This window comes from Elgaria multicarinata, chromosome 17, assembly GCF_023053635.1.
Source record: "Elgaria multicarinata webbii isolate HBS135686 ecotype San Diego chromosome 17, rElgMul1.1.pri, whole genome shotgun sequence".
Taxonomy (NCBI): domain Eukaryota; kingdom Metazoa; phylum Chordata; class Lepidosauria; order Squamata; family Anguidae; genus Elgaria; species Elgaria multicarinata.
Genome location: NC_086187.1, coordinates 7781286 through 7805429, shown reverse-complemented (window position 1 = coordinate 7805429; position 24144 = coordinate 7781286). Strand labels below are relative to the sequence as shown.

The following is a 24144-nucleotide window of genomic DNA, read 5'->3' as shown; positions in this document are numbered from 1 at the left end:
CAACATATCCCTATAAAGGTTCATATCCTTCCTAGAACATAAAGATATGAGCCAGATGTTTTCTGAGTTAAAATGTAATCTTGAGCTGGTGAACGTGAGACATGTTGAGGCTCTTTACAGTTTGACTAATTGGAGGAGGTATTTGCTAACTTTTGTAAACCTGATTATACCACCTAGACCAATGCAGAAAGTAAAAGTACTGAGAGAGAAAGGTGTTGCCACTTCCTGTGTGTTTAGAAATACTGTTTTGTTCCCGCTGTGGAACTATCATGTAAGGCAGGCACTTGATCAAGGTGTAGATGTTCAAGATTCAAATCTTGATCAGTCAAGGGTCTCAAACTCAGATATGATTATGTGGGATGTCCCAGTGATTGAACAGAACAATAAGGGGGTGGATGGAATATCAAATGACCTCTCAGAGGAGCATTTAATTGATTCCTTCAGTGCCTTCCCTATTCAAGAACAGGAGCCCTTTGTAGACAGATGAGTGCTCTAAGGGACAGGCTATTAAGAATGAGTAATCCTACCTCTCTCCATCATTTTAATGTTTTCGGGTGGGCACTTCTGAGGGGAATGAATTGCCTTAGATTGTTGAGTCTAGGCCTGCAGTGGTTTCTACAATTCAAAGTATGGTTGAAGATTACAAAGAATATAACTATGAGCAACTGACACGGAATCGTATGTCATCAATTAAATTGGAGGCCAGGTGTTTTTTGGAAGCCTGTGATTAGGTTTGGAGATTGCTGTAAATTCTTCAATTTATTCTGAAGTACCAGTTTGGCGGCTTCCTATCAAGAATACATTATTGAAAATTCCAATGTGGATACTAAAAGGATAAGTCCATCAGACCAACCACTATGGTTGCAAACTTGGAATTTCAAACAGTCGGGGCAACAAAATTTGTGATTCAGAATTCATTACCTTCATGCAGAAATCTTTTGTTTGCAAGAGACAAACTCCCCCTACCTACTGGGTTTGCATCAGTTTTTAGTCCTAGCATCAAAAAAATAGTGCAAAGGGCTGAGCTTGTGGGGGGTTGGGCATTTTGATATCAGTTGACCTACAAGCCGATGTCCCAATTTTAGACAGCCAGTGCTTCTTATTAAGGGTAATATCATATGTATAAATGTTTATTTCTCCCCATCTGTTTCTGAATGCAGCTTCTCACACCACCAAAGTAAGCAGAAGGATAACTCACCATCTTCCATGTCTTCTTCGGTGTTGTTATGACCATCAGCCATTGCTACATTTCCATTGATGACTGGATTTTGAGTAATTCTTGGTGGATCATCAGCATCTCCAGCTTGTAAGGACAGGGAAGACAGAAATAGATCAGTAACTTGGAGCCCATGCACTAGTATAGAAGATTGTTGTATTTACAAATGGTATTCACTATAATAGCCCTCACAACTATGACTTAAGATCAGTACTCACTGAACTTACTTGCTCTTTCACATAATAAAAGAAAAGATGAATACCAACTAACATACAAGTTAATATTATTTGTTACTTGCCTTTTTAAGGTATTATAAATTTTGTTCTAACACCATAAATTGACCTTTTTTTCAGATCTTCCATGTCTCTGTTCCTATGATACTCTGCTGTCTCTTATTTTGCTTCTAACTTGCTAATATGTTCTGATTAAATTCGTGCAAAAGACTGTGCCCGTAGTTGATCAAGAATCGCCGATAATGTTAAAAGCACATCAAGTCACATATTCATGCTGCCCTTCCTCTCAGCAATGTGATTGTGCAACAGTTGTAAAACAAATTAAGTTTCTAAAGCTGTCTTTTCCCAGTTCATGTTAAGAATCTGACCTTCAAAGGCTTTTCAGCACCTAGGACAGAGCCTCATTGGCTTTCATGATAGCTGCCTCAAAGGTTACCATTGGTTTATAGAACAGTGACGGAACTTTAGTGCTAACACAGAGACTACTTTGGCAAAACCTTTTCAGATAAAGGGCTAACTTTTAGGAGGCATATTAAGTCTCCGTGGCAAACTACACACCGCGTTAAGCATTTGCACTTAGAACTGGCCTTTTTCTTCAGGACAAAGCAGCCAAAGGGGCCTCTGAACTGAATCAGAACAATGATACAGGAGTTTACACTTGGGAGAAATAGCTTCTGTTTATGTATGTAATTTTCAAAAAGAAAGTGGCACAGGATGAAGGTTTAAACCCCTCCTGCCTTCATGCTGCAGTTTCAATCTGGATTGGAGACTGGGGGGGGGGGCTTTTTCAGAAGGAAGAAAATAGCCAGCGACTGCTTTTTAGTAGTATGTAAATGTTAATAGTCAATAAATATATACACATTTTAAAAAAATAAACAAACGCTTAGTATAAAGTGTAGTTTGGCCCTTAAGTCTTCACCAGCCTAGAGCTCTCTCATTATCATTCACCTTCCCACAATCCACCGGCTGCATTCTCCTGCTCTGGAAAGGCTTTCAGATTTGTCAGTAATGACACAGCAAGCTTACTTCCTAAGACTGTACATTACAAGGTAGTTCTTCCATGATGGTATATCTTCAAAATCTATTCCCGTATAAGAACACTAGTGCTTCTGAGAACCACTTGTGACCAAAGAATTATTATTAGGCACCCATTCTCCCTCCGAGGTTATGCCCTGTAATGCCTTACATGGGCCTTTCTCCAAGAGGATTCAAAGACACACCACACACACAAAACACAAGTTAAGAACTGGATGCTGGGTGTCATGTAACTAGAGGCAAACACCTGAATTGGGTACCTAGCAAATGAAGCTAGTTAAAAATCCAAAGGTTGAATAAATTCTCCCTGAGACATGGTGACCCCGTGTGCCATAGTTCTGTGCCTCCACTTATACCAAAGTTCAGTTACGGAGTCACAAAACAAGACTACATCGCTACCTGCCTCACAGCTAGGAACGGACAGGCCTACCTCCGTCAGGTGTCACCAGTGCAGCCACTCATCAAGAAAGCCCTACTGAGTTCAATGGTAGCATCAGGTAAGTTGCCTAGGATTGCAGCCTTAGCTTTGTACAAACAAAATTGTGAATATGCCCAGTGCAGGAGAAAGAGCTGCCAACTGCTGCACCTTATGCTACCTAAGCACATGTATCTTAGGTTACTGCCATTTGTGAAATAAGGAAAAACAAAAGTTGGAAATAAAAGCCACACATTTTGTAGTGGCAGTAAACAGAAGGAAGTATATTAGACAGAAACAGACCCATACAGTCAATGACCCTGTTCAGAAGACATGCTAAGCCACGGAGGTTAAGCTCAAAATGCTTAACCACCATGGCTTAGTGTGTCATCTGAAGAGGGTCATAATGGCTTAAGTGTGCCATGTGAACCACGACTTGGCATGTCAGGTGAACCATTCTTAACCATGGTTTAAACATACTGAAAAAAGGGTTAGCTGCCTAACTATGGCTTAGTGTGTTGTCTGAACAGGCCCATTATATGTAGGATTAGAAGTATATTTGGGTATCAAGTTAAACTTTAAAACAGGACTCTACAGTATAAACTATACAAATGTAGGCAACATGGTTCCCTCAGGAACCAGTGCACCCCTGGACATGCTTCTTGGTTCCCACCGAGATGCTCCACGCCTTCCACTTTTAAACCCACCCATCCTAAAATTACTGTTTTTTCTTACTAGCATTAAGATCACTTCAGTGCAAAGCGAAGGCCTCCAGCTGCTGCCATCTTCACTTCCCATGAATGCCTCTGGGTCACACGTGGGGCTCGGAGATATTCTTAGGAAATGAAGATGAGGGCTGGCTGTAGGGCAATGCTTTCCTTTGCAGCATGTCCAGCCACCAAGACAAAGAACTCCTGTCACTTATGTCCAGTATGTGTGTGGTGGTGGGGGGGGGGGGAGAGAAGAGAGGCTAGGAAGAAAAGTGGCAAGCCAGAGGGGAATGGGGAGGGAGAACAGCAGGAAGCCAGCAGGGGACCAGGCAAACCAGCTGGGAGAAAAATGGGAAATTGGGGAGGGATGCCAAAACAGGAGCGCATGCATGCGCGGGCGAGAGAGGCACAGACTTGGGGAGGGGGATTTTGGAGAGATGCTAAAAGAGAATGAGCACTGTTTTGTCTGTGCTTGCAGAGAGGAGGAAAAGGGGAGAGTTGAGTGAGTGTGCTTTCTGTGACATGGGTTTCTGTGTAGCAGTGTGTTCAAAGGAGTTGTTTAATGACTTGGGCCTCAGACCCTACCTCTGCCTTCTACTGCTTCTAGGGCAGGTGACTAGCTACGCTTCCCATGATAGCCAATTTGTGGTGGGGCCCCGTTTCTCAAATTGCCGAATTGGCTCATGGGCCCAAAGAAGTTGTCTACCCCTCCTGTAGTAGATAGTCTTACATAACAATCTTCATCCTACAAATTTTAAATGAGTAAAACTTTGCCTGAAAAAGCATTTTACTCATTCCAAAAGAAAAAAATAATTCATAGCTTTTTCCCCTCAGTGTTCCCCAAAACTTCCAACTTTTTCACTGCTAAAAAGAGAGGAAATTCTTTTTCTGAATCTTTCAGGTTTTTGTGTGGGCCTTCACATTTCTATGGCAAACACAGTTCTTCAAGAAAAAACAAAACAACAACAACACTCTTATTGAACAGCTGCAGGCATGAAACTGGACCTGGATGGATTCCAGGGGTACCTGTATCTCTTATCTAGAGGGTCAGAACAATTTCTATCCAGCTCTTTCCCACCAGGACAGCCCATGTGTAGCCAAATTCATATTAAAATATGCACCTATTATGTTTAAGGATAATCTTAGCTGCACAATGGGTCTGCCAAAGCTGCATGTGGCTTACATTTCATTACCCTGCACGAGAGACACACACACAAAAATCCATATGCAAGAAAAATTTAGCAATCAATTTAAAAAGAATATTTCACCCACCCAGTGTGACTGCTTCACATGGTATAGCAGTCACACACCATTTTATCAGAACTTCTGCAGGTTGTGCGGTTTACAAATATCCCTCGGTTTACAAATATCCCTTACAAGGCATAGGATAGTGACTTTTTATGTACTATTTGCATTTTTTTTCTTTATTACATTTGTATCTCACCTTTCCCTCCAAGGAGCACAAGATGGCACACATGGTTTCACCACCACCACCACCACCACTTTATCCTCAAAACAACCCTGCATGGTACAGTCCTAGTCCAACATCCCAGCCACTATTACCACTCTAGCTACAGACGCTTATGTCTATACAGTGTCTGGTCAGTGCTTCTCTGCACATATGAGAAACACTCCACTGTTCTGCAAAGCTTAGCCAGGATATTAAGATCTCACCTGGGTTGAAGACACAGAGTTCAAGTAGGCTCATGATGATTTAAAAGTGATGGAAGGTGTAGATCGTTCCTACCAGTGCAGAAATGTAGTAGTAAAGAATGGCCTAACATCTATCTATTGTGTCCAACCAGCTTGATGATCAGCTACATCACCTAGAGAGTTGTAAGAGAAGCGATTAACCCACCCAGGCAACGACCAAGGTTGTTCTCATGATACAAGATAAGACTCCCTAAGCAGGAATCATTTCTGAAGTGATACAAACACTTTCCAAGTAGCTCTCAGTCACATTTGAGGGCAGCCAACTCTGTGCCCTCCTTTGAATTAATCTTAGAGTTACTAGCTCTTATGCTAGAAGGAAAGATAAAAACAACTGTACCTTATTTATTCTTTATTTTATTTGTATCCCGCCTTTCTCCAAAAAAATAAAATAAAATAAAAATAAATAAAAATGGCACTCCTTTGCACTGCCCACTAAAGTGTGGAAGTACTATGAGAAATACGTAAGTGACTAGCTCATTCTCTCTTATAGTTAAGAACCAGTAGCTCAAAAGATTAGAAGGGAAAAATGAAAGAGACTTGTAAGCTGCCTCCATAAACACTGCTGTTTTAAGTGGCTGTACATGCTGTTCTATTGCCACGGCATAGCTTTCTCCAACCTGGTGTCTTCTAAATGTGTTGGACTGCAACTACCATCAATTGCAGTCTCATGGGAGTTGCAGTCCAACACATCTTGAGGGCATCAGGTTGGGGAAGGCCGCCACAGCAGCTGGTATGTTCCTGGTGTCTGGAAGTAGCTGTTAGCCTGAGTATCAAGACGGCTTCTAAATTACATGTCTGTTTTACAAGAAACAAGATGCCAACATTTAGAAGTTGCCAACACCAGGGAACATGCCTCATTAAGAAAAAGGAAAGGAAACTGGACTCAACATTACTCAGATGAATTTGGTGAAGACTCTCTGTTGTTGGCTTATTTATTTATTAATTTATTTACAAGTATTTATAAGCTGCATACATCTAAAGGTTTCAAAATGGTGTACACAAAGCATAAAAACAAAAACTTATACATAGAATATATTGTGTCTTCATAAGATAATCTGCTACGCTACACAGGGAAGGCTTGCATAAATGGATGGGTCTTCCAATATTTGCTTAAAAATAAAAAGCTCTTGGCGTATGTCTAAACTTGGGGGAAGATTATTCTGCACAGTGAGCACCCCTACACGAAACGCTCTGCTTCGAAAGGCTGCAGAGTGGACCTCAGAAGTATGTGGCATAACAGGCAGGCCTCACCAGATGACCTCAAGGATCAGGTAACCAGGCCCCAAATTGTTTAGGGCTTTGTATACCAACAACAACAACACCTTTAATCAGGCCAACAGGAAGTATGCAGCCAGTGCAGTTCCTTCAGCACAGGTGTTCTATGCCGCTGATAGGTTGCTCCACTCAGCATTCCGTAATAACTGCAGCTTCCAGACCAGCCTTAAGGGCTGTTCACATAAAGCGTATTGAAAAATTCCAACTTCACAGTTACCATTGTCTGAACCACTGTGGCCAAACTATCCTGGTTCAAGAATGGCCACAGCTGGCATATAAACTGAAGCTGATAAATACCCTGATCAGCACCTGATCCTCCAGAGAAAATGTAACCCCATCCACAACAGTTAGCCTACTTATCTCCCAGAACTAGGAACCACTCCCACATAAGACCCCTGTTTGGCCAGGATTCAGCTTCAGTTTACTGGCCCCTATTCAGCCCCCACCACTGCATCCATGCACAGGTCCAGGATCCAAACAGCCACAGCTGATTCAGAGAAATAAAGCTAGATGTCGTCAGCATTTTGCTCCAAACCTTATAATGACCACTCCCAGCAGCCTCATATAGACGTTGAACAGCACTGGGAACTGAGGCACGCCATAGCACAATTGTCAGCGGACCAGACACAACCTCTCAATGCCATTCTCTAGAAATAGCCCTACAGGTAGGAGCAGAACTACTGCAATACGGTGTCCCCAACTCTCAACCCAGAAGGATACCATGGTTGATAAGATCAAAAACCTCTGAGTGATGGAGCAAGAACAACAGGGTCATACTCTTCCTGTCTCTCTCTCCTAAAGATCATCCACCAGGGCAACCATGACTGATTCAGTCCTGAATCCAACCTAAAATGCGTCTAGATAATCGATATCATCCAAATTGGTATCATTTTTAAAAATATATGTCTTGACTACTGCAATAAACTCAGAGGTTACATCAGATATGATTGTATATAACTGAAGAATGCTATTATGGAAAAAGATAACAAATTGCCTTTAAGTAAAAACACCAAATTTGGGAACTTTCTCTGTTAATTACAAAAGACAGCTTCCGTACAAGCTCTGAACACATCAAATAGCTAACACCATGGGAGACAAGAGGAGAAAGGCAAGTCTGCCTAAACAATAGGCGATAGCTGAAGTCTTACTTTACCCACATGTATCAAGCCAGAGTTTCTTGAGATGATTATAGTGGAGAAACATAAAAAAATCAAGGCTCACTTTCTCAGAGGCTACTGCATGTCATGGCTCAAGTAAGTATACTGGATTTAATAAGCTCCCTAACTATAGACGTTCACTTGCTCTGCTAAGAGCAGTTGTACTTTTCAAATACTGGTAGTTGCTCTATGATTCCTCGCAGATGAAGCAGAATGCTGGACTTGAGGGTTCCATGGCAGTTGCTGTTCCTGGATCAGCCAGTGGCCGAAAGCCAAGTTTTTTTTTAAATCTCTTACGGCATCAGTAGAGCAGTAGGCATAGAAATCAAATGGAGTTTGAATGACAGCGGAACCCAGTGAATTAAAGCAAAGGAGTGAACAAAATACTACTAAAGAAATAAGTTTCTGCAGTACTTATCAAACTAAGGCCTAATCTATACCAAGCAGGATATTGCACTATGAAAGCAGCATATAAAAGGCAGGAGCCACACCAAGCAGGATACAGTGGTATATGGTATGTGTCAATGGGCGCACTTCAATACCGCTATAAAGCAGTAGTGTGGCTCCTGTCTTTTATATACGCTTTCCCCCATTTAACTTGGTATAGGATTGCCGTCTAAAAAGACATTGCAGATGAGAAGAAGTTGAACCTAACCGGTCTTACTGCTGTATATAGATTTGTCCTGAATGGAGTTTGAATGACAGAAGAGGCTCATGAATGAAAGCGAAGAACTGAGCAGAGTACTATCAAAGAAATAATTTTCTGCACCTAAAATTGCTTTCATTTTGTCACAAATGTAGCAAAAAATGAAAGGAAAAGAAATGAGTTTGAGAATGCCTACAACCATATTTATGGCCACTTAATGTGAAATATTTCCCCATGACAATATTGTCATTACTTTTCTGTACGCACTAGCAGAGTGGGTTCCCTCCCCACACACTTTTTTTTTCACTGTGTGAATATGTGCAATGGAGGTTCCATCGGACTTGCAGATCATGAGCAGGAAGGGAGGTGGGTTGAGTAATTTACTTCAAATTAATACCCCCTTCCCAAAAGCCCCACATTTTTCCAGGTTCTCTCTGTACTCACAGTTGCTTGTATAGCTACTAAGTTAAATGAGGGAAGCATTGTGCTAAAAGCAAGGTAGAAATTATTTAATTTTCTCTTTAAAATTAAGCTGTGAATGAAAACTTTACGTCATACTTAAAGCTCCTGTCTCCATCCGCCATGCCCACCCCATGCTCCTACTATTCAGTGCAAACATTTACTAGGAAGTAAATCCTACTATGTTCAATGAGGCTTATTGCCCGGTAATGTGCGTGAGATTACAGCAGCCCTCCCTGGCCTGGGGCCCTTCCATCAGTCCTACCCAGGATGGCCAATAGAATGCTGAGAGTTGTAATCCAAAACATCTGAAGGGAACCAGGTAGAGGAAGACTGGATTACTGTTTTAGACCCCCCCCCCCACCTCCTGTTATACTGCAAGGGATCAGGAACGATGTCTTGCTCTTCTCCCTCCAGATGTTTACAGATAGGGAGCAGGGGCTCATTTTGGCAGTGGCTGACTGAGGTGTTCCTTGCACCTCAACTGCCCACGGTCAAAATGTCCAGTCTCATCCTTCCCCTCTGGAGCTGCAGTATAGGCTGGCATTTCCTTTGGCAATGGGTACCAGAGGCATTCCAGGCGCATCAATCACAACTCTCATGAATTCCAAAAGAAATTAATGCACATAGGCATGGGGGGGGGGGGGAGGGAGGGGAGAGAGAGAGAGAGAGAGAGAGAGAGAGAGAGAGAGAGAGAGAGAGCACCCATCACTTCAGGACAGAAAGTGTAGTAAGCTACACCATAAAAAGAAAGAAAGAAAGAAAGAAAGAAAGAAAGAAAGAAAGAACACACCACAACTTCTGTCAATCAAATGCCACTCTGTAAAATTACTGGAACATACTGTACAAAGTTAAGCAACACTCTGGGAATGGCCTGGAAGTGGGGGGACAAAGGACACTTGTTATGTTGATCAAGGATCCCATAAAGACGGATCTGACATGATGCAGAACCTTCATTCTCCCTTGCTACAAGGAAGAGTGAGGCAGCCACTCCCAGAATGAAATGCTGGAACAGAAAAACTGGATTTTTTTTTAAAAAAGGAACTATCAGAGGTGGTTACATTCCGCAAATGTAGCAGAAGTGAAATATTTACCATTGTTACGTACATAAAAGTAGGTTCCCTGCCCTTTATCCCATATTTTGATGAGTCGCGCGAACTACTCATGTTGAAAGGCGCTTTGCAGGTCTGAGGAATGTAGCGAAAGCTACAATGGCGCAATGCTTGCGGGGGGGGGGGGGGGAAAGGATGTACTACTTTGCCTAATGTAAGGCAACTCATCAAAGCTTAAGGGAATTCAGTTGCTAACAGGATCTAGCATGATTGTGGGGAAATGTGAAGAGGGTTTAGTGTGAATAATGCGAAGGATCCACAGCCTAAAGAATTCCCTGGAGAGGAAGGGATGGAGGAATCACAAAGTGCTATAAAAGATGCCAGTTTTCACCCCGATCGGCAACATTAATTTACAGCACATTTTCTTGAGAGGCTGACACTGAACATGAATTAGGTTGCTTAAATATTATGTACAGAAATATGATGTTGTGACCTATATCCTGGCCGTGCACATTGCTTTGAAACTCATCCAGGGGCTGCTCTAACCAGTTCTGCATCCTGCCACTGCAGATTCTTTAGATACAAGGCAACATGTCAGGGCTGAGGCTAAACCAGAGCCTTTACTAATGGTCCTTTTTATACAACTGAAGACTCCATATTCTACTGAGCAACCTGCAAGATGCCATTATGGAACAGAAGCCGTAACCTTATTCTCCACAATAATTAATCCTCAGTAAGTCACCATACTTACTCAGGATTGTGTGGGGTTGGGAACGAGGACCTCTCCACCTCCACAAACATTTTTTTTAAAAAAAAAATCTCAAAAGAAATGGTGTCCATAGCGGCTATGGCGCACCCAAACGACCAAGTCTAGTTTGTTAACAAGTTACATTTGGCCTCTCTGGCACTCTGCAGCCGCTATGGAGCACCAGAAACAAGCTAAATGTAACCACTGTGACACTCAGTAGGACTACTGAGTGGCAAATTTCACCCCTTCATTTCTGTATTTTTGGGGGGTGCCCCAGAGACTCCTGGGTGTGTTGCCCACCCCATGCTAGTGATCATTTACTCATGATCACTAACCTTGTTAAGAATCTCCCCTTCATCCACAAACATGTATTGGAAGGCAGGAGTTTGGGGAGAGAATTCCTTGGCCAATTTTAGAAACCTTTTGTGAGCAAATCAAGGTAGTTACAGGATAATTTTCTGCATTAAGTAATCTCCTTTTTAAGACCTCTGGAGAAATTAGCCCTACTGCAAATTAAATTGGAATTAAAAGGCTGAATAAACTTTTTTTTAAAAGAGAGTAACAGACTTACAAGTTAGTTTTATATCTATGTGGACCTTGACCTTATCATAAAAATTATAATCACCCTTCTTAAAACCAGATTAGTCAGACCATGCATTTTATTTTCTGGTGCTCATCTCCCTGTCTGAAGTACACCAATTATTTCAGTGTAAATTCACAGGTGTAGTGACTAAAATTTTGGACTGGGAGCCAGATCCAGATTCTAGTCCCCACTCGGCCATGGAAACCCACTGGGTGACTTTGGGCCAGTCACAGACTCTCAGCCCAACCTACTTTACAGGGTTGTTGTTGTTGTGAGGATAAAATGGAGAGGATTATGTACGCCGCCTTGGGTTCTTTGGAAGAAAAAAAGGCGGGATATAAATGCAATAATAAAAAATAAAAACGTGGCGTTTGGAGAGAAGCTACTGCTATGCAGGGCTCTCTTCACAGTAACAAGAAACCCTCTGATCTTTCTCAAACTAATTACCATAGAATATGGTTCTCAGGTATTTGAATATTATTAATAAAAGGGGAAACTGGGGCCTATCAAAGCTTATATTCAGTGCCACACCAAAGCAATCTTTTATGTTCTATCTAGAAACATGAAATCCATACACTTTTTAGCCAATCTAATTTCATTTTCCATAACTTTAGTGTGAAACCTGCAATGTGCCTCTGCAACTCCACCTTGCAATGGATGGGGTAAGCAGGCAAGGACTTAAAAGAGTTCCTTGATATTACTCACAGCAGTATCCAGTATCAGAAGCAATAAGCCTACATACACCCGTTGCTGGGGAATGTGGGTGGGAGGGTGCTGTTACACCCGTGTCCTGCTTGTGGGTATCTGGTTGACAGCTGGTTAGCCGCTGTGTGGACACTGTACTGGACTAGATGAATCCTAGGTCTGATCCAGGATGGCTCTTATGTTCTTAAGTTAGGGTGGGCAAGTCACAGATGCTGAAACAGCTTCGTGTGGATCAGAAAAAAAACTTCCAAGAGTTAGAAGAGCATGATCTTTCTATTTTTATAAGAATTTCTGCCCCTTGTGGTTGCAAAGATGTGTTTATTTATTTTAAATATTTATTACTTCATGTTAGAGCATCTGCAAAAGGTCCCAGGTATCTCCAGGCAGGGCAAGAAAAATTCCTGCCTGAAACCCTGGAGAAACCGCTGCCAGTCAGTGTCGACAATACTGGGCTAGATGGACCAACGGTCTGACTCAGTATAAGGCAGCTTCCTATGTTCCTATGCCCAAGGCAGCTGCCTAGAGATAAAGCTTGTGAGCATGCTAAGACAGAACAACAAAGTAAGAAAATAACATATATTCACTGGAGCACTTTCCATATTTCAAGGTAAGAATATTTCAGAAGTCCATTATGTATACCACCTGCTGTTTCATATTAGCCATGCTCATTATTCACAATTCAGAGCTGTGCACACAGCTCTACTTCAAGGGAAAGTTCACTCTTTAGCAATACTAACAAACAATAAGGATTTGTTTCTGCACTAGTTTTCCAATTTCTTCTGAAGAAAAAGTTCTTTAAACCAGCCTTGTAAACAAGCCCATAAAAGTTACTAGCCTGCAAAACTTCTTACTATCTGCTTGGGGGCTGGCAGAGGAGGGACCCTCCTCTAGCCGCATTTCTACACTGTGGAGAAGGAAGGCCACTCGGCTTCTATACTGGGGGCAAAGGAGGGATGGAATGCTTCTCTTCCTTCCTTTCCAGAGCACTGACTTACCTGAATGGAATGCAATCTGCTTACCTGTACATACAATCTGCTCACCATCTTTAGTATCTATGGCTCCCAGGTGAGTGCTTAAAGGCAAGGTTATTTTCAGCACACACACTTAATGCATTAGCAGTCTGTTTTCATCACCACTTAGATTTGCCCCTTAAGTCGGATTTATTCCATCCTTTCATTCGGGGTTCCCAGTTTTGTGACTTCAAGTTGGAAGTCTGTTTTGAACCACATACAGTCAGATCCTAAAACATATTTATTTAGAAGCAAATCACATTTATTTCAATGGAATGCAAACCCTATTTAGGCATATGGTTGTAATGAGGTGCTGCATCTGGAGGCACAAACACTAAAAGTACACAAATACAAATATAAATGTTAATAAACATATGTTAACTCTCCATCCCATTGCAACTTGCATTTAAGTCTGTGAGCATTAATCAACTCAATCAGTAGACTGACTCATAGACGACTGACTGAAATTAATGTTATTCTGTCTTTTAAACCTGGATCTCCCACAGTAGTGATGGTCTTGGTTTTTTTTTTATTATTATTATTTTAAAATCATTTGTCGCTCTAGAATGCTAGCATAATAGGGAATATTATATATTTCCTATTTCCAGCAGTGATGAACAAGAAAATATTAAAGATTATTAAATATTAATATTAAACGATTAAATCTTATTTGTTGTCAGTGCTATCTGTTTTATGCTCTTACGTGAATGGTTTTTATACTTCTGAATAAATGAATTAATTAAGATGCCTTTTCCTTCTAGCAGAGTGATAGCGTTTGATTGTAAGCAGCCTTCCAGATTCTCAAAAAGTCACCTTCAGTGAGGTTTTGCAATGTATATTTAAACTGATTTATTAACTTATTTGTTAAAAAGCCAGACTAAAAAAATATTGCTTTGGTTGACAGCCCTTGTATACTGCCTGGCGGCACAATTATACCAATTCTAGCAGGACACTAGTGATAATTGGTTGTATGCACTGCTACTCTCTCTGTACCCTCCCAACTGCTTCCTACACCACAGTCATAACAAGGGCTTCGATTCATGACAAGAATATAACTAATCCCTGATGTGGTTTCCAAGGACAATATGGCCTAGCAGACAAAACTGGATTTTGGAGCACCCAGTTCTATTCCCCATTTTTACTACGGATTCAGTGTGAGGCCCTGGAAAGTCGCCGCCTCCAAATTCCAGTTCTATATATCTAAAATGGGAATTACAGTGACCTGCCATAAAGGATTATTGTTTGTTCTCACAAAAGGCTAGTGGATACAAACCTAATCCTATTAAAAGCAACAAGCTTCTCCATACATTTTAATGTAGCTAGATGGAACTCAACGATTGCAAAATAATCAGTTCAGTTCTGATTAGGTAACTGTTTTGTACTGAATAGTGGAATGATCATGATAGTTGTTATCAGCTGCATTCCAAGGATAGCTGAGAGTTCTTTAAAAGCATCATTTCTCAGAACATTTGGTTTGGGGGTGGGGGGAGAGAGAAAGTGAGTGAATGAGAATTGAAATCAGAAATATTGACATTATACGTGGGGCTCATTTACACCAAGCAGGATATTCCACCATGAAAGCGGTATATAAAAGGCAGGAGCCATACTACCGCTTTATAGCGGTATTGAAGTACACTGACAACTGTTGGGACCCATTGACACATACCATATACTGCTATATCTTCCTTGGTGTGGCTCCTGCCTTTTACATACCGCTTTCATAGTGGAATATCCTGCTTGGTGTAGATTAGCCCTTACTCTCAGTTCCCACAAGGAACACATTTTAACTCCTAAAACCGAAACCTGTACTCTCATGGAATAACAAACCTCTATTAGTTGTTTGTAAAGCACGTCTGCAGACTAAAGTTAGTGTTTTGATACTAAATGGCTGTGTGCTGTGACTGCAGTACGTTCTTTAAGGACAGCTGCAGTTGTGGGTGGCCAAAATGAAGAATCTCTGATAATTAGAAATGTTTTAAATAAGCAATGCTTTGTTCATTAATCTTCTCCTCCCCACCATACAAAATTAAAAAACAGAATATAGTAATTATGCTTCCAAAAGCTACTGCCAAACTATTTCTTAGAACAGTGAATTTTATATAGTGCCTATGCTACAAAATTTTTTTTTGTGAACCGCCCAGAGAGCTCCGGCTATTGGGCGGTATAGAAATGTAATAAATAAATAAATACTGAATAATATAAAGCCTGAAACCTATTAGCATTCTTCCTTTTAGAGGCGACAGTGGTAGAGGAAGAGACTGCCCCATTCTCTGGTTACCTGTGGCTTGAAGCTACTGTCATTTGGCAAGGTCAGCTCTGAGCAAGGAGATCCAAACTATGTAGAACAGTCAAGTCAAGCCAGATGAGATTGTGTCAGGTAGATAGAGTCTGGTCAACATAAGTGCATCAGGAACAGTAAGCTAGGTAAAGACAGAAGCCCTCTTGTGCAAAGGGCAGCTGCAACAGGGCCATGGATAGGACCGAGTGAGCTTTGAAGCCTGGAGCTCTCCTCTACTAGAACCATAGGAGGATGTTGTCTCAGCAGTAAGCTAGAGCCAGCTGATGCTTTATGTAGGCACCCACGACCTATAGTGCGGTTAGTTCCACCTCCTCTGGAGTAGCTGGCTGGGCTGTTCAAGGGCCTTCGCCTGATTCTATAATCTTAGATCTGTGCGAGTCTGAGGAGATGGAGGTTCTGCTGGGAGTTCCTGCTCTGACTCAGAGGATGATAGCAAGACCATATCTTCCGGCTGAGGGCCCCCTGAATGCAGGTCTGACTATGCTTGCCCTGAATCACATCTTTGTCTGTTTTCTCCTATACCCTGAAAAGGCTATGGGTTGGGAGACATGACACAAATGAAATGTTCAGTTCTCTAACTTCATGTGGAGACAACAGAATTTCACTGTCATTTCTTCCAATGAGATTTCTATAGCTGCAAATCCATTGCTAATAGCACTCAAAATCCCAGCCAGAATCTAAGTTAATTGACAAGGAGAGGGTGGGGGAGGGAGAGGGAGAACCACATGAATGTGTTCTATCCACCAGACACCATAGTGACTCTTCCTGCAGCTTCCATCCATAATAAGCATACATGTTTAAAGATCCCCTGAAACTGGGATTGAAAGAAGTAATATACCTCCAACATAACATTTTTGAACATAAACACAGCAGGGTTCTATCTTTCAGAATATTGAAGAGACTGCAAAGGTAGCCATGCAAATGCTGGAACTTCCCACCAGAATATAAGATGGAAATAACCAGTGTGCCATTGCCATAAGCACTTGGAGATAGAACTACTGCCAAAATGGAAAGCAGCCACTGAGATCTGAGGACAAATTTATCATCCTGTAAAAGGTCTAGGTCAAGAGATCTCAATATGACAGCAATCTGCCTTCTCCTTGTCTGATGATGACTGACTTATAACACGGACAGATAACCTAAGGGTGGAGGAAAGAGTTAAAGGTCTGTTTATGCTTTTGGTTATCCAGATACAAGATTTAGTTAATTCCCAGCATGCTCCAATTTGTTTAATACTATCAAAAGGTTTTAGAGATTACTCTGTAGACGCAATGCAGGTTACAGCACACTAAAAACACCACTCAATAACCCTCCCCACTTTCTTATCCATGGGATCCCAGTAAGACTGAACCCTCGCTAGTCAAACCAGTTACTCTCAGCCACTAAAAGCCAGCCCAAATTATCAGGGACTTATGGTACTTCAAGAAGTTGCTTAGCTTTGGAAGATATGGATTGTACAAGTGATCTTTCTGATGGATTTGAAGCACAGATAGCACACGCACTGCACTCATTTGAGAGCAACAGTTGTGCCCACACTAGTGAGCAGGGAGGGAGAGAAGGAAAGGGAGCTAGACAAACAGCTGGGCTGAAGCAGGCCACTATTTGTATTGCATTCTGCTCCAGCGGCATTTGGTGTAAAATAGCAACTACACAGTGATGGTACTGACAGCCCAACTGCTGATGGCAGTAGTGAAAGGCAATGGATGCTGCAGTCACACATACTGCTCACAGTCACTAACCTGAGGATGCGTCTGTTAGCTAGTCCCTGATGTAGGCTTAGGGACCCCCCATCATTCTTCTATCCCCCCCTTTAAGTCTCTGCCCAATGCCCAAATGCCAGTTGTGATATAATTGAAAAAAAGCACAGTCACAATGGAAGATATCAGTTCCATTGCAGCTTTGCTGTGAGGACAGCAAGAACCTCAGACTCCTCTCACGGCAAACCAAAAGCCTGGTAAAATTCCTTCCCAGGCTTTTAAGCTAGCAGAGTCCACAGCAAGGCCCAATAGCTACCACTACACTGCTGACCAAAATGCCTGGGTGGGGAAACCAAGCTACAAACGGAGAGGTCTCCTGGATCAGACCTTCTTTTCATGTACAAGAGGCAAAACAGTACAGCCAAAGCACAGAACATCCCAACAAACAACTCAGGGAAGCTTGTAGGGTGAGACCACTGGCAGCTGTGCTATCCTCCAGCAATGCCTCTCATCCTGAGGGAGAACTAGATGGGATAGAGGGCAGGAAACAAAACACAGGCTTTAAAAAGTGTGCTTTCATGGATCTTCACAGACCAGGAACCTCACTGCTGCTCCAGCCTCTAACAGATTTGCAGGCCTTACCTAGCTTACAATAATGTATTAAACTAATACCAGTTTAACTGTCATGGCTCCCCTTTGAAGGAAAAGATCAACAGCCCCTTCCCCTTACAGAACTGACTTTCCAGTATTTCCTCTGGCATGGAAGGAAAGTTTAAACCAGCCTGTAGTTTGGACACATCTTAGAGTTGCAAATGTGTTAACAGAGCTCACTTGACATATTCATGGTCTATGGCTTGTTTCCCCCATATTTATGGGAGTGCTCCCTTTTGCTTGGCCATTCAAGGGGAGTCCTAGCTGGAAGAAAACTGTTCCATAGGATTATTTTCATTAATCTGACCAGCTCCCTGTTGCGAACCATTCTGTGTATCTTGCACAAAACCACCTTAAGGAGCCTTACACCAGAAGGAGGGGAAGGATGACAGGTATCTCAGACCACATAGGTAGCAATTTGCAAGAGGAGGGAAGGAGAGAGAGAGAGAGAGAGAGAGAGAGAGAGACATGACTGGAGGCTCCAATCTGAGCTCTATTTTTAGATTGCAATCAAGCTTTTAACTGGCTAACTGCACCAATTAATCGATTACTGCATTAATTCCTAACAGGATTATGTTTGAAAGCCTAGACCCCATGCTGACAAAAATAGAGGGAATGCAGAGAGAGAAACTTCAGAAGAGGCTAATTCACTTGTGATTTTCATTGTAATTCTGTGCATCCAATAATAACAGTCTATAATTCTGATCTTCAAACATCTTCTGGTACTATCAATGTGTTTTTAAATTTGCCTTTTTCTAAACAAACATTTGCTAAAGTGACTGTGGGTGGCTGATCCTGGAAGAGTAACTTACCTGAAAAGTAGTACGTTAAACCCACATATATATTTATATAGTCCTTTGTACAACACATACTTTCCCCAACACTCTACTTGCTCTTTCCATTAAGGGGTCTTCCTTTCAGTTTACCTAAGTGCTACTACTATTAGCAATCCTAAAATTATATATAGCAGCATGAAAAACATATAGGAAAAATGTTTACAATAGCCAACAAGATTGCATGAATATCAACATCCATACTTCACAGCAATGTGGTTCTACTAAGGATATATAAATACACTCTACAAATGTAAGTGTTAAGTATCAGTAAAACCAACGCCCAATGAACATGCTGTCTGGGTATGCTGGGAGTTGTAGCCCAACATATTTGGAGGGCGTCAGATTGGGGAAGGCTGTGTTAAGTAGAAGTAGAAAGAAGCAAGATCTGGGCTGAAAGTCATGTGTGGTTCCTTCCATGGTCACAGAGAATCCCTGGCAGTTTAAGAGTTTTCTATCAACTTTGTGGTTATAGAAGATAAGCATGGTAAGTGGTAATCCTACAAAAATGCCAACTTCCTTGCTCTAGTGTCATGTGCCCATCAACACTAGATAATAGAACAGACTGTACTTTTGCTGGTTTCTTAATTCCAAACCAATTTTGCAAGTGAGTATCCAGAAGAAACTGGCCCATCTGCCCATATACCCATGTTCATAGTCATACCATGACTCAAAGCCTCTTAAAAAGACTCTCTTCCAGTTTACAAAAGTTCCCTATCTGTTTCCGTCAATGGAAACAGAAAGGGAGGGGAAACAGTTAGGTTTAATTCCCAACAGCCTCTCCAATGAAAAGGTTGCAAAGTCAGACCGCTGCCAGTCAGAATCAGGGATAGGCAACCATAATTCCTAACCATTGACTATGGCTGGTTGGAGCTTAGGCGAGTGGTTGTCCAGAACATTTAGAAGTCACCAGGTAATCTACACCTGGAGGAGATGATAAAAAATGGTGGGCCGATGCTTGTGTGTGGCTATGCTCACATTAACCTCCATAGCACTGATTTCATTTCATTTCACTGCATGAGCCCATATTGCAGTAGTAAAACTGGGTAGCTTTACATCCAAAAGGTCGAAGTTCAACCCACAGGACTCCTGGTAGTAGCAGTTGCAGATAAAGCCCTTTCAGCTGAGACCCTGGAGAATTACTGCCAGAATAGAGATTACTGGGCTAGACAAAGGGTGCTGAACTGTACCGGGGGGGGGGGGCAGGGCAAGGGGGGAATGAGCATCCACAGGCCAAAGCACCAACTGGAGCTCCTCCATTAGAGTCCAGCTTCACGGCTCACAGACATATCCTAGCCAGGTCCTCGACAAAGGCACTAGCTGAAGAAGCTGGTGCTTCCCCCCATTGGGGAGTATGTGGGGTAGATGAAGCTCTTAATATGCCGCTTCCCCTCCCAACTGGGAGGGGCTGTGGTGTGCAGGGGAATCCACACTGTTATTTCATCTATATGCTTGGGAATACAAGCAGGAGGGTGTGCTTATCAGAGGCAACTAGTTGGCCACTGTGTGAACAAAATGATGGTCTAGATGGGGCGGTGGTCTGATTATCTGCGTGAGACTTGAGATCTGTTGGAGAAGCCCTCCTCCACGTCCCGCCAACGCGAGACATACGCTATGGTGGGACATGGGAGAGGGCTTTCTCTGTGGTAGAGCCACAGAGAAGGTATTCAAGGTAGAGATAAAGCTCTACCTTGAATACCTTCAAGACACAATAAAGTATTAGCACACTAACATAGTGGACAGCCGTAATTGCAAATCAGAATGGGATACCATGGTTTAACCCCAGTTATGGTGTACAGTAAGTAACCAAAGGAAGTGAGGCAGGTGGCTACTAGGAGCAGGGCTTTCTCCGCTGTGGCACCCCGGCTGTGGAATGCCCTCCCCTTGGAGGCCCGACTGGCGCCGGCACTGGCTTCATTTCGGCGCCAAGTTAAGACATGGCTTTTGAACAAAGCCTTTGATGGCTAAATTCACCAAGCCTGTACATAGTTTTAATTGTTTTAATTGGTTTTACTGTTTTAAAATTTTATACTGTTTTTAACTTATTAATGGTTTAATGAGTTTTTAGCTGTGTATATTTGTTTTATATTGTTTGTATGATTTCACCTGCATGCCACCATGAGATCCATGTGATATAGGGTGGGATACAAATGTGGTTTTTTTATATAAAAAAACCCAAAACTATCTATCTTATCTATCTATAACCCACTTTCTGGAAACACCAAGGTGGTTTACAAAAATTCAGAAAACAAAATCATAAACAAATAAAGACATAGCAAAACATTTTTTAAAAAAAAACACCCTTAAAAACCATAACCTTCACTTGAACAGCAGCATGCAACCTCTTGTGGCAATGGGGGAAGGCATACCTCAGAATAGATTAAGCCCTTCCATCCTTGCTTAGATTTCTCATTATGATCTGTACAAGTTGCTTAGTACACAAATAATCTAAGCTGCAGCAGCAGCAACACAGAGTAATTTATGCTGAAATACCTACAGTAGCATCTACTTATTTATCATTCATTCTAAAATTTATAAACCACTCCACATCAAGAGATATCAGAGTGAAATTAAAACACAAAATACGAAAAGATACACTAAAAGCAAACAGATCAATAAAACAGTGGCTGGAATTTACTCATCAGTCAGGAAACGCTTGCCTGAAAAGAAAAGTCTTCAGCAAATGCCAAGAGCCAAGTCATGTGGGTGCATGCCTGATCTCAATCGGAAGGGCAACCTATGCACAGCTAGTGGAACAAATCCATATATTCTTTAGGGCAATGAGAGAACAAGCTGTCCTCAGCCTATCATCTACTGCAGTTCTGAAGGAGTTCCCTTACACTTTTCAACAGAGCAGAACAGCAACACATATACTGGCAGTATTGCATCAAAGAGGAGGGATCACAGTGATACAGACAGAAAATATCCAAAGATTTGGAAGCCATGAAAAAGTAAGACAGGCTTTTTTCCTCTCTCCCCTCCCTAAAAAAAAAAAAAAAAAAACCAGAATTTGTGGGGTGGGTGGGTGATTTAAATATATATAAAATTTACTTGCTTACCAAAGCTAAATTTATTTTGCTGATTTAACATAAAATGCATCATTTATAGCATATAAAATTGAATTGTGTGTGATATTAATGAAATCTACAGGACAAACGTAAATATTTTTAAGCAGACTTATTACTCAGAGGAAAGACTAGGTCTATTCACTGGACCTTACACTCAAGTAGACATAGAATTGTAGCCTCAAAGTATAAATGCCTTGCAATGCACTGCTACACATGTCTACTCAAAAGTAACTCCCATTGAGTTCAATGAGACCTACTCCCAGGTAAGTGTGCATATGACTGCAGTCTGTGTTTTGCACCAGCAAAACTGCAAATATGCTCAATATGATAGCTGCAAACTGCTGCAGCGTAAGCTAACTAAGCACATATAACTTAGTTACTGTCATCTGAGAAGTAGGAATATAAAACTGGAACTTTTGTTTTATAGTAAACAAAAGGAAGTGTATTATTTAGATGGAAATACTATCATATTAAGGATTAGCAGCATATTTCAATATGAAGTTAAACTTTATCGCAAAATGCTAAATTTTACAGTATGAATTTTATATGCAACTTACAGCATTAAAGACTGATTCCTATCATTCATTAATGCTGTAAAATGTAGAATATAAAATTCATCATCCTATCTTAAAAAGCACTTTATTCATTCTAAAAGAGAAAGTATTAGCAAATTTATTCTAGCATAAGCTTTTGTGGACAATGCCCACTTCATCAGATACATGAAGTGTTAACTTTAAATCCGCAGCTCTATATACACTTGCTGGGGGAGCGGGGGTGATTAAACTGTGTTGTCAGAAGGAATTGAAATGCAAAGAAGTAAGGAGCCTTAACAGTTGCCATTCACAAAACTTTATCACCCAATTTTATCAGGCTGGATGATAACGCAGGGGAGCTGATTAACGTATGTAGTGTGATAAAACATAAAACAAGCAAAACATTGTCTTTATTCAAACTGCAGGAAGTAGAGTCACATTCCCTGATGAACTGTACTTCAGCAATTTCACCTTGAAATTCCTCTGTTCAAGAACAGCCGCCTTAAGGTCATTCACAGAGTGTCCTGAGAGATTCCCCCACTGCTTTCTGAACACTGACTTGTGCGCAGAGACTGGCCTGCTTCTCCTATGTAGGATGCAAAAGGGCACTGCTGGCAAACAGTGTCATATGTCACATTGGAGGACGAGCAGGTTTATGAATCCCTAATATTGTGGATGGCATTATTAGGTCCTGTAACAGCGTTGCCGGCATAGAAGTTTGTTAGTCTTTAAAGTACAGCAAGACTCTTTGTTGCTTTTGCTGCAACAGACTAAGACAATGACCCCTCTGGAAAAGGATAAAGAAGCCTTTGAAGGAGGTCAATGTTGAAATGTTTCAAGCGCTATGTAAGATTTTTTTTAAAAATGCTGCAGCCACATAGACTGTCAACTAACATTTCAGCTATAATATCTGACCAGTGGATTGGAAAAGAAGTCAATAATCTCTCTTCTGTTATGTTGTCAAGGTAGTGTTCTGAACACCCTGGATTTCAAGAAACAGAGCATACGAAGAGATGAGAAGTTGGGAACACACTGTAGTCACTTTGCACCACATAAGGTCAGCTGATGCACATGAGATGGCTCTCTACTGCTTCCAGGTCAGATTTGCTCTGAACCATTTATGTTCAAGCAGTTTCTTGTAGGTCTGGATAACTGGCCGGAGGGGGGGGGGGAGCTCTGGCCAGAGTTTGGCTGTGGCACACAAACTGAATATTAGCTGTAACCTCCCACTGCACGCTCACATTTTGACAGAGAGCCACAATTCTTCACCTGCTCCTTTGCCACCTGTATTTATCTCACATCTCAATGGTTAATGAGAGCTGAAGTGGGGCGTGCTAAGTCTGCTAAGCATCGATTGGAGGTCTGGATCTGGTTCTTGCGCCACCTATGCCTATCCCTGCTATAAACCCTATTTAAATTGGAGCGCACATCAGTGCCCTAAATGAACTTTAACTAACTCATGGAATACATTTAACAACTAAAACTTTGCCCTGGAAAGCATATTTTCAACTAAGTTTTGCACAAAATTTCCCTTGTTCATGTTCCTTAATGATCGCCTGTAAAAGGGCCTTATCCCACAAAGTTGTGGCCACTTATTCAAACATGTTTAGAAATGCTAAAAAGATTGCATTCTATTAGTTTAGTTGCTCTCTTTGGCAACAGGATTTTGTTTTTACCAAAAATGTTACCTTAAATGAAAATAATATTCTTAGGGCGCAATCCTATGCATGTTTAGACATTTAAGAAGTCCTACATCTCCCAGCATGCCCCAGTCACCATGCTGAGGGCATGCTGAGAGTCATAGGACATTATGTCTAAACATACATAGGACTGCATCCTTATAGAACAAATTGTAAGGTTGTCTGATTGCAGTAGCCAGGCACAGTTCTGTGACTACTTGTACAAAAGATCAACACTATAAGTCTAGCTTTCTGGTGCCCTCTAGATGCTTTGGATTACGTTTCCTAGCATTCCTGACCATTTGTCATGTGGATGGGACTGGCAGGAGTGTAACTCCAAAACATCTGGAAGGTTGGGAGAGGCTGCAATAGTCCAACACACACTGTTTGAAATTCAAGGAGCTACTTTAGGTGGATACAAAGGCCT

The 24144-nt window shown here is 41.6% G+C and overlaps 1 protein-coding gene across 2 annotated transcripts in view; it reads right to left on the bottom strand.

Moving 5' to 3' along the window:
• USP7 (ubiquitin specific peptidase 7) overlaps window positions 1-24144 on the bottom strand; it is an 86181-nt gene that overhangs the window by 45525 nt on the left and 16512 nt on the right. The window contains exons 1-2 of one of the 2 annotated variants that reach the window (XM_063143540.1): window positions 5284-5393; window positions 1199-1303 (exon numbers count right to left, since the gene is read on the bottom strand). In XM_063143540.1, coding sequence (XP_062999610.1) covers window positions 1199-1303; window positions 5284-5317 — 139 coding nt within the window. In that variant the 5' untranslated portion in view covers window positions 5318-5393. Of the gene's footprint in view, window positions 1-1198; window positions 1304-5283; window positions 5394-24144 lie in introns of those variants that run through there. The other variant, XM_063143539.1, reaches the window with a different exon arrangement.